Genomic DNA, 13,792 nt, shown 5'->3' with positions numbered 1-13,792 from the left:
ATTTTATGGATAGCCTTTTGTCTACAGCTAGTGTTCCTGAATTTTCTTACTGTTAGTACTTGTCCTAGGAATAAATTTCCCATATTCATTGCCCTTGTGTTTCCCATGATAAATCTATCCTACCACAATATCTTGTATACCATGGAACATAAGGCTATTTAATCTTTCTGTCAGACCTCTCTTATCTCTTTTATGTTTGTGTCTCGCTTAGTGAGTCCCTATGCTCTCAGATTGCACAGATACTGCCCTATATCATCTCCTTGTCTTGCCCTTCGTTTGCATGCCATGGTTACATGTTTGAAGGCATGACAAAGAAATAGAGGGACATGAACCCGTTGGGCCATTTAATTAATTCATATTTCATACCTTCCAGAAACAGCTCATCCTTCATTTATGTTTGACATTATGCCAGGCTGGTAATAGCCCTTTTGAATTCTGCTACTGAATGAATGAAAAGTATCTGTTATTTTGAGATATAATTATAAAAGATAAGTGATAGTTCCAATTACTTGACATCATCATTTTCTTATAATCTAGCCCACCACATAGAACTAGTTAGACATACCTAATCTAGACAAATCTATAACTAATCAGTATGTTCATTGATTCCTGATATTATTATTATTATTATAATCTTGGAATTCTGACTCTCACACTCGAATGCTTTTCTAGGGACCATATGGAACAGCACTGTAGAAGGATAAGCAGGGGACAACAGAGGCAGCCTAAGGATGGATAATGGTGAAAGTGAAGATGGGAGTTACATATTTACATTTTAACAATACTTTTATCATTTAGAGGCACATTTATCAAAGTTCCAATTTCAAAATCATGTGAGTTTTTTTTTAAACTCCGTTAAATTCTAATATGCTCGAAATGCGACTGGGGGGTTATGTAATAAAAAAATCTAATATCAAAGTCTCTGACAAATTTTACCTACCGGAAAACTTGAATTGAATTTTAATCGAATTCGACCAAACTCGATTTGAGTTTTTTCTCCGAGAAAAAAATTGAATGTCAGGAAGGCTACAAATCTCCAAATTGGTCACTGGACCTCTTCCATTGACTTATACATGAATTTGGCAGGTTTTAGGTGGCGAATATTCGAATACGAATTCTTAAAGGACCAGAGTTTGGATAATTCTTTAGTCGAATTTGACAGTTTTGACCAAATTCTAATTTTCTATTCGACCCTTAATAAATTTGCCCCTTAGAGTTACTGAGATTTCCTCAAGCTTCACCTGTAGAAAATGTGTGTCTTAAGACATGAAATGTCCCCTTGTGAGAATAACTGATATTGCTAGAGTTCAATAACCACTGTCTGCAACATCAAGCCCTCTTTCCCCTCTTTCTGTTTCTCATGTCCCTACTGTTTCGTATATATCTCTTTTTGCATTGTATCAAAAAAGTTAAATGCAGCAACCTCTGCGTGTGTTTTTCTTTTTATTCTCATCCTACCTGCCTCTTACCCAACTTTACTTCCATTCTGTTCTTATGCTCCTCCATTTGTTCCCTTCATCAAGGTTTTGTACTGGCAGCATGATTATTAGAGCAGATATTTCTTTATTTAGTACATTATCATTAGGTTTGGACTGGGATTCAAAACAGACTCGGGCAATTCAAGTACAAAGAGATACACAGAGGTGTATGTCACCTTACAGCAGCCGCTCTGTGATTTGCCAGAATCCATGGATTACCAGTCTGGGCCTGATTATTTCATTTTCATATCATTAACAAAACCTCTTTAACATACATTAATTTTCTTTTAAATGGAGAAATAAAGTGATAAGACAAGTCAATCATACATTCAACACCAACAGTCTTTCAGTCCCAGTGTAGCTAGAAACAGATTCATAATGAGACTAATTCTGAAGAAAACTGATGGGTTCTTTGCAAATGTGAGCATATTAGAATGAAGGCCATATTTGACATGCAGTGCAGAGAAGCTTAACTACAGTCAGAATAACAGCCTGGGAAGATCTTAAGTATAAATAATAGGTACATAATAATAATAATAAGGTACAGCACAATCATGGTTATTCTGCAGGAAAACAAATTGGGTCCAGACTGGCAATGTCTTGAAATGTTTTGTCTCCCTCAGATTGAGCATCTTTGGACTGGTGATGCCAATGCTGCTGCCAGGGATGCAAATCTGCAGATTCACAGTGCTTGTGTCTTTTGCAGCATTATAATATCAGCTTCCCACTGTCTGCCTTCAATATTGTACAGCTATTTTAGTGGTGCAGGTAATTTAGCTTTTTTTGGAGGTTCTATATATGGTTCTTATATTCTCTATATGTGGCAGAGATCTGTAGCATTGTGTGTTACCAGCTTCTTGGCTCCCCGCAGTCTTAAAAAGAAGCAGCTGCAGGCATAACATTTCTAGCACAGACTATACGATCTTTAGAACAGTTTGCAAGTTAATGTAAATGGCAAATTGCTTCAAAATGTCTTACAGGACAGGACCTGTCTGTGTAATGTACTGTATCAGTAAAATAATAAGGCAACCATTAAAACTGTAGGTAAGGGTGTTAAGTGGAATACACTGTTTCAGTAGACTCCATACAATTACACTGTAAAGAAGCGCAATATGCCCAAGTAAAAATAATTAATAAACCAATAAAAACATGGCTATTTAGAAAAAGACAAATATAGGGTTCATTTACGAATATCACCACAAATGACTATGGTTTTTACACAGTTTATCACCTATTCAAATCCTTGAGTACAAGGTGTGAAAGTCTGATTCAACTTGCCATGTTTCTTACTCATAAAGGAATACGTGTGCAAACTTTCTGACACTCTGTGTAAACCTGGAGCTAGCTGCAGCATGGATGTGCCAGAGCTTATAGCAACAGCATCTGTGCATGACTCATTTGGTGCAAGTAGGAGAGTCTATTGGTGCAACATACTGAGGAACAATGGAAGTACTGGCTGCTCAAGATGTGATGCACATATTCTGTATTTAATTGTCTTTGACTGAGCAATTCTATTCTGATATTTGCACCTAATGCCTCACTTTTTAGCTCTATATAAGCCTTAAAATATAGATATGCTGGCACTAGATTTAAAAGCAAACACAATACTGATACAATACATTAGCTGAAAGTTGCGATTGAAAAATAGATGTAGTACAGTGCTGTAGGGTTCACAATATAACATAGATGTAGTACATTGCACATTTAATACTTACCTGCCATATCAATAGCAAACGGCCTGTCTGCCCTCCATCCAGTGTACCAGCTGACGACTTTTCCATTCTCAACAACAGGACGTTCATATCGGCGCCCACCTACTAGTCCCACAGGCCACACAGAGACCTTCTGAGTTGTTCGCATCTGTGCAAAGAAGAAGTGGCTTTATATTAGGTGGCTGTATATTGGGTCTAGAAAAACTTTACTCTTTAACCAACAAATCTGCACCGAGCATTACCCTACCAAGAATTTGTATTACATTAAACAATGTTTTAATTAAATAAAGTTATTACATTGGTGAGGAACAAAGTTTCATGTTCTGGGAATGAGCTGGTGTGTGTTAGCTCTCGATTTCTCGTTAATCACCGAAACTGCATACTTTAAGTCCTAGATGTCATTAGACTACATAAAACTATTTTTCTTCATTTAGTTCTCCGCCTGCCTATAATAAACTATTCCTTACAGAAATAATGTTGCCTAATAATAATGTTACCCAAAGTTATGCCATTTTTATTTTGTCACAATCACAAACTGAGAAGTAACCCTAGCTCTACTCTGGAGCTACCAAGCCTACTTTAGATTCTTCTCTAGTCTGAAACCATTTTCTATTCTTCTAAAATTGTTACCCCATATACTTATAAGGAAAATGATAAGCTGAGAAAAATATGATTACAAGGACAAGCTTCTTAGAACAAGACTTGACATTTTACTCTAACAATCTAACGTCATGCACCCTGCCTTTTTTCAATGCATTCCTCTGCATCAATAGGTGCAAGTACACTTGAGCCGCTCAGGAGGGACTGAGCCGCAACTGAGTGCAACTATACAGAATTGCAAAGAGTGCATTTTGAGGCAAGTACCTTTGGAACAAATGGGGTTTTATGCGCAACTAAAATTCATGTGAGTGCAACAGCATTTGTGCCATAAACGACGCCTAATATAAGTGAATTAATGGTAAGATGGGAAGTGTGAACACAGTTAAAAGAATAGACAGAATGTATTTTCAGCATATGCTCTATTTATTTAACTCATGTTGAAAAAGGGTGTATATAAATATATAATGCCCTTAACTTTTCTAGCTTCATGCTTATTTAATGTTGAAATCCTCTGGCATACAATAGAGTATCCTCTTTATACTATATATTTTGCCCCACATACAAAACTCACGAACACACACACACACCAATGTTTTCTACATCAATGCATACAGAATTTTGATGCATTCAGAACCTCATCCTTCTCAGATTTGTATTAATAATTTATAGTGCACTAGTTTAGGAAGAACCCCAGAGATCTCAAGAGCTTTGTTTTGTTTCAGTTATCGCTTGAAAGGAAATATTGCAAACAGCTGCACCAAAATTAGATTTCGTTTTATAGCTTTCTCTTTGATCAATGCTGTTACTTGTTTGTACTGTGTTCTGACTATGAAAATACCAGTTTAGAGCATTTTTACTTTTATTTAACAAATATGCCCCATGCAGTACCTGAAACTTATTTTTATTGGTCACTCTGTAGTAAAAATCGAATGTTTTGTAGCTATGGGTTAAATTGAGAGAAATGTAGCCAGCATTAGATGAATGCATGTATATCTCGCTAATATTGTAGTGCTAGTTTTCATTTGCCTACCAGTTTCAATGAAGTACAGTCAATAAAGTCCTATATTTGTTTATTACCAATCAAATATATAAACATCAGGGAAAACTGAAATTTGAAATTGCATAGCATACCTAACAGGTAATGGGTACTCCAAACCCTGTAAAAAGAAAAAGCTCCCAAGTTCTTTTAATATAGTCATGTTCAACAAATAATTAAGTGGTTTAATGAAGTTATTCTGTTTTACAGATTCCTAGAAGCCCTTCCCCACTTCTATTCACTTATTAACGGGGAGATTTACACTAAACGTGCTACACATAATGCAAAAAAGGTAATAAATGATATATAAGAATATGCACTGGATAAACGCATTACACATGAATGGCATAGGACACCAACAGAAATTGGCTCTGTGTTGCAGGATTTACAAAAAAAAATATTTAACTCTTTTTCAAAAATAATACAAAGGTGGTTTGAATGTGGAGACATAATACTGTCTGATTATGCCAAACTATTTGGGAATTGGAGCAAGATAGAAAGAATGTTATCTAGAAATCTCTTAGATAACATTTGTTGTATAATAGTTTTATTAGAAGTGCTATTTGCAGGAGGACAATAGCTTCTGGTTTACATTGTTCTTCCTATGGCAACTTGTGCCTGGATGGGAGAGGACAGTCTGGTCTCACTTTGTCACTCCTGTATCATGTCAGTATGACACGGGTGAATTGGTTGCTCACTGGACATTCCTGGCAGGGTCTTCACAATGTCAAAAAACATTTATTATGTAAACTGTATTAATAATGAAGATACAGGTAGGAATACCATAGGTAACATTTGCCTAATAGCTGTGCACAAGTGCAATGCTTAAAGGGATACTGTCATGGGAAAACATGTTTTTTTTTGTTTTTTTTAAAAAATGCATCAGTTAATAGTGCTGCTCCAGCAGAATTCTGAACTGAAATCCGTTTCTCAAAAGAACAAACAGTTTTTTTTATATTTCATTTTGAAATCTGACATGGGGCTAGACATATTTTTATTTTCCAAGGTTCCCCCAGTCGTGTGACTAGTGCTCTGATAATCTTCAGTCACTCTTTACAGCGAAAAATCAACTGCGCTAATGCACACGCGGCGATGCGTTTTCAATAGTCGCCCAAAATTGCGCTGTAGCCTATGAGGAAAAGACGCTGAGGCACGCAAAAGACGTGGCGATAAGTCGCCAGGCGACAAAATCTCCCCGAATCTCCTCGTCTGAACTTACCCTTACTGCTGTACTGCAAGCTAGAGTGATATCAATCCCCCCCGCAGCCTAAACAGAACAATGGGAAGGTAACCAGATAACAGCTCCCTAACACAAGATAACAGCTGCCTGGTAGATCTAAGAATGGCACTCAATAGTAAAATCCTCCACATTCAGAAGGAGAAACAACAGCCTGCCAGAAAGCAGTTCCATCCTAAAGTGTTGGCTCTTTCTAAAAGCACATGACCAGGCAAAATAACCTGAGATGGCTGCCTACACACCAATAGTATAATAAAAAATACACTTGCTGGTCCAGGAATTACATTTTATATTGTAGAGTGAATTATTTTCAGTGTAAACAGTGTAATTTAGAAATAAAACGACATCATAAAAATCATGACAGAATCCCTTTAAGGAGGATTTGAAAGTGGCCTTCTAAGCATTATAAATGCTTCCAGGCATATCAGATAGGCAGATTGCAATGACAATCTGTAAAGCTAATGCAAAGAATATAGGACGTTGATTGATGCAAAGTTGCTATTTTAACAGAGAAACAGACTTGCAAGTAAAAAGGTAGATATTTAAGTGAAGAAAGTCTATAAAGTTATACAAACAGGTATTCTGAATACTGAAGGACACTGGCAAAAGGCATTGATGTAGTAAACATTGATATGCTGGTGATTTATGTTGCCCAAAGTTTTATTGATGATATGAATAGTAGATGGCTTTTATTGCTAAGTGAAAGTATTATCTCATTGATATACCATACAAATGGTTCACCCTTAGATAAATGAAATGTTCCAGACATTCAAAAAAAGGTTGAAAAATTAGAAACATGCTGATCTGGTAATCCATCTTGATTCCCCAGTTCAATATTTGCTAAATCTGCCTGTAAATGATTTTCTGGTGTTGTGTACTATATATCAGTGTATTCAATGAATTGAGACTGACTTCTTCATCCCTTTTTAATCGGTTAAACTATGGCTGAATACTAAAGGGTGTGGTTACTTTTTTCTACCAAATATAATCTGTTTCTGATTACTGATGAATTGTTAATTTGGAAGAATTATTTCCTTAGTTTACACTTCTAAATTAACTTTTAGTATGTAGAGAATGATATTCTGAGACAATCTGCACTTTTTATTCAGCATCTCTTTTTGCAATTCAGCAATCTGGATGCTAGGGTCGAAATTCCCTTAGCAACCACACATTGATTTGAATAAGAGGCTGGACTATGAATAGGAGGAGTCTCAATAGAAAGATGAGCAGTAAATTGTTTTTTAGATGGGGTCAGTGACCCCCATTTGAATGCTGCAGTCAGTAGAAGAAGACAAACAATTCAAAAACTATAAAAAAAGAAAAATGGAGGAGCAATTGAAAAGTTTCCTAAAATTTGCCATTCTATAACATACTCCGAGTTAACTAAAAGTTGAACCACCCCTTCGAAGGGAAACTAAAGTCTAGAATAAAATAATGCTAGAAATGCTGTTTTGTATACTAAACATAAACATGAACTTACAGCAACAGAAGCCTAATAAAACAAATGATTTATGGCCACAGGGGGTCACCATCTTGTAACTTTTTTTTTATACATCTTTGCAAGACCAAGACTGTGCACATGCTCAGTGTGGTCTGGGCTGCTTAGAGATTGTCCTAAATTATGAAAACAGCACAAGTCAAATAATATCTGACAGAAGTCGATACAGCAAGACTGATTAATAATCAGAATAAGCAGACTGCACTGGGTTCTGTGTTGTCATGTAATCTAATGTGGATTTTATAGTTTTTGTATTGTTTAATACAAACTTTCTCCAACTTTGCAGAACCAGTGGCTGCAGTACAATAATCCTCCAAATATAATCCAGGTTTATCTGTTTAAATCTGGCTCCATGATCTTTGTCCCTGCAGCTGGAGTTGGAAATGGTAAAGGGGATGTAAAGGCAAATATAAAATCCAATACAAATGTCTACACAGTCGCCGACTGCTCTACAGGGAAACAAACAAATGCTGTTCATAAGTATGTCTGTTTACCTGCAGAGCAGTTAGGGGCCGTCTGACAATTCCTATCCACAGCAGTAAATGAATTGTGAATTTCACTGCATACAGTCAGGTTTCTTATAAAAACAGTACAAGTTTTTTTAACTAAAGTATATTGGAGATAGGTTTCTTTTTCATTAAAGAAAGTAAAAATGGGATTTTATTTTTTTGCCTTTACATGCCCTTTAAATACATATATGGAATGAAGGCAAGGTAGGTGAAAGGCTGGACACAATGGGCACAGTTTAGCATGATCTTTTATACGGGGGTTTAGAAAACAGCAGCAGTTCACCATTAGTTCCACCATATCCTTATGATTATACAGGTAAGGGGCCTGCCATCCAGAATGCTCGGAACCTGGGGTAGTCTACTAAAAATCACACATTAATTAACCCAATAGGACTGTGTTGCTTTTTGATATAACTGATCTTATACCTGTAACGGTTTTTAAACATTTTGTACAATATATATATATATATATATATATATATATATATATATATATATATATATATATATATATATATATATATATATATATATGTGTGTGTGTGTATGTATATATATATTGACAGTTATAAAGTCACTAGCATTTTCTGTACATAGAAGACCTTGTGAACCATTTTTATTCCATACTGAGCTCTCTAACTGAACTCAATACAATGTAAATGCACCTGTCTCTGTTGTATTTGCTATTTATATTTCTTTCACACAATTAAAGTTCTCCTTCTGTACCCTCTATTATTCAAACATTAGTGATTATAGGCTAACATTTGTATGTAATTTGTGCAATTGCTACTGTACTGCAGAGATGTCAACTCATGGCCCACCAGGCAGCTAATCTATAATATAGTTGCACCTGCCAGCACCTCTCGGTAGCCAGAAATATATTGTCATGTGCTAGAAGATATAGCTAATATAATATCTGAGAAAAATCCCCCTGCATCATTTATTAGGATTTCTTGTTAGAAAGGTGACAACACTGCATTAAACATTCATTTCTGGTGATCTTTTATTTTAAGTGCTCCAAGACCCTATACACTGATTCACATTCATCTTCTAGGTTTCTTTGTACAGCACAAATATCATTCCTAGAGACTATATAGGCTTCTATAAAGCTCATTGTTTCAAACTACAATTTTCCTGCCTGGGCCTGCCATTCAATCTTAGGAATTGTGTCAGAAGTGAACGCTACAAGTGGAAATGTTAAAGGTGAACAACACCCTTTTCCCTGTTTATTGGTGCATGCATGTTCCCATGGCAATTGAAAAAATCTAAAAGGAAAAAGAAGGCAGCATCAAATCAGTTTCAGCTTTGTTTTTTTTTAATTCTCATATTTGAATTACAAAAATACTAATATAATTGTAATATATTTTTTAGAATCTTTTATCCAGAATCCTGTTATCCAGAAAGCGCTGAATTACAGGAAGGCCATAGACTCCATTTTAATAAAATAATTGAAAATGTAAAAAATTATTTCCTTTTTCTCTGTAACAATAAAACAGTACTTTGCACCTATCAGTTCAGCCTTCAAGACAATTATCAGATGATGTAAAATGTGTAAAAATCCTAATTCTTTTAAACCACAACTCTTTTATCTGCTATCTAAGCAAAGTCACACCTGGTCTGTTATGTTTAGTGGGACCACAGGACCACAGCACATACAAATGAATGTTGATTGGCACACTTGTCCCTGTTGCTACTCGCTCCAGATCACTTACTATTTAGTTATATAGACAGTGTCAAAGATTACCTGGCACCTATTTCTAGCTGTCTTAGTTTTCCAACAACCTTTGGTCCTTTGCATTCAGCTAAAAGGAAAGCAATCTGTGGTGAATAGCAGCACAAGTAGCAGCAATTATAATACTGCATGTGCCATGGCCCTAAAATCAAATAATCTGATATACTAAAAGCCTTGCCAAGAAGTATTTTTTTTAATTCATATGCATTTAGGACAGTTTTGTAACTGAGCCTTTATGGCTGACTGTCCCCTTCATGCTCACTTGTGTGTTAAACCTACAACAGTCTCATGAAGAGATCAATAAACAGATATTATTGTAAGCCCATGGCACTAATAAATAGAGATGCAATGAGACCGATACATTTCCAGTCTGTAGAGCTTTTATTATTTAGCCAATAATCTGTATAGCAATATGTATAGAAAAATGACTTTAATAATCACTTAAAAATCTAATAAAATAAAATATGTGGCTGAGCCAGCTCGCCATAATACACATACAATAAATAAGAATAAAATACAATAGTCTGGTAGAATCGGCTCAAATGAACATGTGGTTAGAGACAAAGGATTATTGGTTAACAATACGCAAACACAGCAGCAGATTGTAGAGTCTCAGGAAAGTATCCGCTGTTACATAATACATTGCTCATTAATGGTGCGGCGCGTTTTGCAAAGTGTAATTTTAAGAACCAAGTTTTTTGTACCCAAAATTCCAGTGTGCAATATGGACGCAAATTAACGTCATTCACGATTCAAGGTCTTATGCAGATAACACCCTGTTTGAAATCCAACCTATCCAGGCCCATACTTACGGTGTGTGTAGCCTGTGTATTTTTATAAATCCTCAACTAAAGGTGACCATACACTATTAGATCCGCTCGTTTGGCGAGGACCCCAAACGATCGGATCTTAACCTGATATGCCCACTAACGGCTGGGCGATATTGGGTGAAACCGAACGATCGGATTACAATGCTGCGAATGGCCATCGACAAGTTGCTGAAAAAAATCAAACTTGCCTGATCGATATCCGGCCGATTTCTGGCCTGATATTGATCGGGAGGACACGACGGAAGACCCACAAATGGGCAGATAAGCTGCCGAATCGGTCTAAAGGATATCAGCAGTCTCAATCTTCCCGTGGATGGCCACCTATAGTCTAGCAAAGCAATACACAGGTGATAGTGAGAGGAGCAAGCTAGTAGTGTTAGGCTTTTTAAAAGAGAACCAAATTCTGTTGACAGTTTTTAAGTTAAGGATACAGGTCTCTATTGCCCTCAGGACTGCATGTTATACCCTACTCTTGAAAAAGAACTCATTCTTTGGCCCTTAACTCTCTACTATGGTTCTGCCCAGTACTGTTGGAATTTAACCATTCTAATTTTCTTTGGGAGATACTTGGGCTTTTCCTAACATAACTGAGATCATGTAAGCCCTTCTACCATAGTTGTGCAGAATGAGGCAACATATATTATTTATAGCAGGTCTTACCTTGGCAATGAAGCTTCTTTGAAGACATTCTAGGTAAAAATACCCTTATAGGACCCTTAAAGATGACCAATTTTCCATCTCCAAATGTGCACAGTCTTCTTTTAAAAATATTTCTGGCCTAATATAGGAGATGACCATTACTTTGCCTTGACTCATACTTGCTGCAGTTGAGTTAATTTCTATTTAACGACTGCAGAGTCTATATTGAGATCTGACATTTGTACCTTTACTAATTCCTTTACTGATTTTTTTCTTAGTCTAGAATTTCACAAATTTATTTCAAACATAATTTATAAATCTATGTACATTGTCATGACATGAGTATGGAGAGGCTATGTACTCTAGTCATAAAATGAGAAATGATACAGAAAACAAATACATATACACAAATAAATACACATATAGGACTTTCTTAATCTAAAAATAAAAAAACAGGGATTTAAGTGAATGTTTATTACTCTAACTGTCTAACACCATCAAGTTTATCAAGCCTTGTTTTCTTTTTGGCTCATCTACCCTTAATTTTCAAAAGTGTATTCACAATTTTCCTGTATGGTGAGCTATAAATAAAGCATAGGGATAATTACTGTATAACCTTTAAACTATTAATTTTCTGTACAACAAAAGGATAAATCTGCATTTTATCCTTATGTAAAAGAAAATACCATTTGAAAACCCCACAATACTTGTCAGACCAAGTTATGTCAACCTGGGGACATTTTAATTCTTAAACTGAAATCAGAACTGGGTTTGAATATATCCATGTTATAAAAAAAAACAAGGATTATAGAATAGCCTGCTTCCTAAATACTTTCTCACCTTATCTCCTAGTAACATGCATTTCATTTGCATCTACCAATTTACGATAAGATACCATACTGTGTATACAAATCATTCATAGAATGCATACTAGTCTCAGATCAGTACAACCTTTGGATATGTTTTATTTATGCTGTAGAAAGAACTAAATGTATTCACTTTTTTGTGAACGTACAGAGAATTCTATTTCCTGTTAGGCACAGTACTTCTATCTATTTACGTCTTCTGGTTCCTTATCATGCCTTACAAATTATTTCAGAGATAATAAACATTCAGGGACTAGACAGTGAAGCATCAATCAAACTAAGTAGCAAAATCGGAGAGATTAGAAAACAAATTAAGGGCTACCTAAGAATGATTCAAGCCTTGTTACTTTGAGTCTGCATATGTATGTATGTATGTACTGTATGTGTGTATCTACCATCTATATCTATATATATATATATATATATATATATATATATATATATATATATAGATATATAGATATATAGATAGATATATATATATAGATATATAGATAGATATATATATCTATTCCTTATGATGGCTTGAGTAAGGAGCCAAAACGTTGAAGGAATAAAGAAACCAAGTTTTTTCACTAGCGGTGCGGTTCTTTTTATGTTAGAAATATCTATTATTTTATAACCAGCACCCAGGCATTGAGGAGCAGTTTGTGTGTGTGTTCACCATTGACTCTAATCCCCCAGCATTACCACCCCCTGAAGTGGACCAATTCTTTCAAATACCTGGGTATTCATACACAGGTATAGGATCCGTTATCCGGTAACCCGTTATCTAGAAAGTTCCGAATATACGGAAAGGCCGTCTCCCATAGACTCCATTATAATCAAATAATCCAAATTTTTAAAAATGATTACCGTTTTCTGTGTAATAATTAAACAGTAGCTTGTACTTGATCCAAACTAAGATATAATTAATCCTTATTGGAGGCAAAACCAGCCTATTGGGTTTATTTAATGTTTATATGACTTTCTAGTAGATTTAAGGTATGAAGATCCAAATTACGGAAAGATCCATTATCCAGAAAGCCCCAGGTCCCGAGCATTCTGGATAATAGGTCCCATACCTGTACGCACAAACTCACTCCTTTATACAATACAATCTAGACCCAATCATTGATTCTTTCTCTGGTACCCGTAAACACTGGGCAAATCTCCCACTGACACCATGAGGCCGTTTAAATATCATCAAAATGATTTATCTACCTAAACTTCTGTATGTATTCCATAACACCCCATTTACCATTCCCCGTTCCTTTTTTAGGAAACTTAACAAATTATACTTCCATTTATTTGGGCCAAGAAGACCCCCCGTATTTCCTGGGAAAGACTGACAGCCCCTATTATAAAAGAGGGACTTGCCTTCCCACACTTCTACCTCTACTACCTGGCCTTCCAGATTTACTATCTGCAATGGTGTTTCTCTCCCAAACCTTACAATCCCAACATGATCCTTCAAGCCTCCATCCTCCTCTCGATTGAGGGACTTGGTACCTATCCCTACAGGCATCCTTCCGACATGACGACTCTGCCAAGCACTCTCACCACCCCACACAAAGCATGGTCCATGGCGCTAAAACTCCTGGGCCACCCAGTACCACGCCTGTCACCTAACCTTGCATTGTGGGGCAATTCACTACTTCCTCACCTAAATGACC

General features: G+C 36.0%; 1 protein-coding gene across 1 annotated transcript in view; it reads right to left on the bottom strand.

The window, feature by feature from the left end:
* The window catches only part of b3gat2.S (beta-1,3-glucuronyltransferase 2 S homeolog), an 84,131-nt gene that overhangs the window by 14,867 nt on the left and 55,472 nt on the right, over window positions 1-13,792 (bottom strand). The window contains 1 exon segment of the mRNA NM_001095604.1: window positions 3,194-3,338. Coding sequence (NP_001089073.1) covers window positions 3,194-3,338 — 145 coding nt within the window.

This window comes from Xenopus laevis, chromosome 5S (genome assembly GCF_017654675.1).
Source record: "Xenopus laevis strain J_2021 chromosome 5S, Xenopus_laevis_v10.1, whole genome shotgun sequence".
In the NCBI taxonomy this organism is placed as follows: Eukaryota; Metazoa; Chordata; class Amphibia; order Anura; family Pipidae; genus Xenopus; species Xenopus laevis.
Note: the sequence above shows the minus strand (reverse complement) of the source record. Positions and strands in the feature narration are given on the sequence as shown.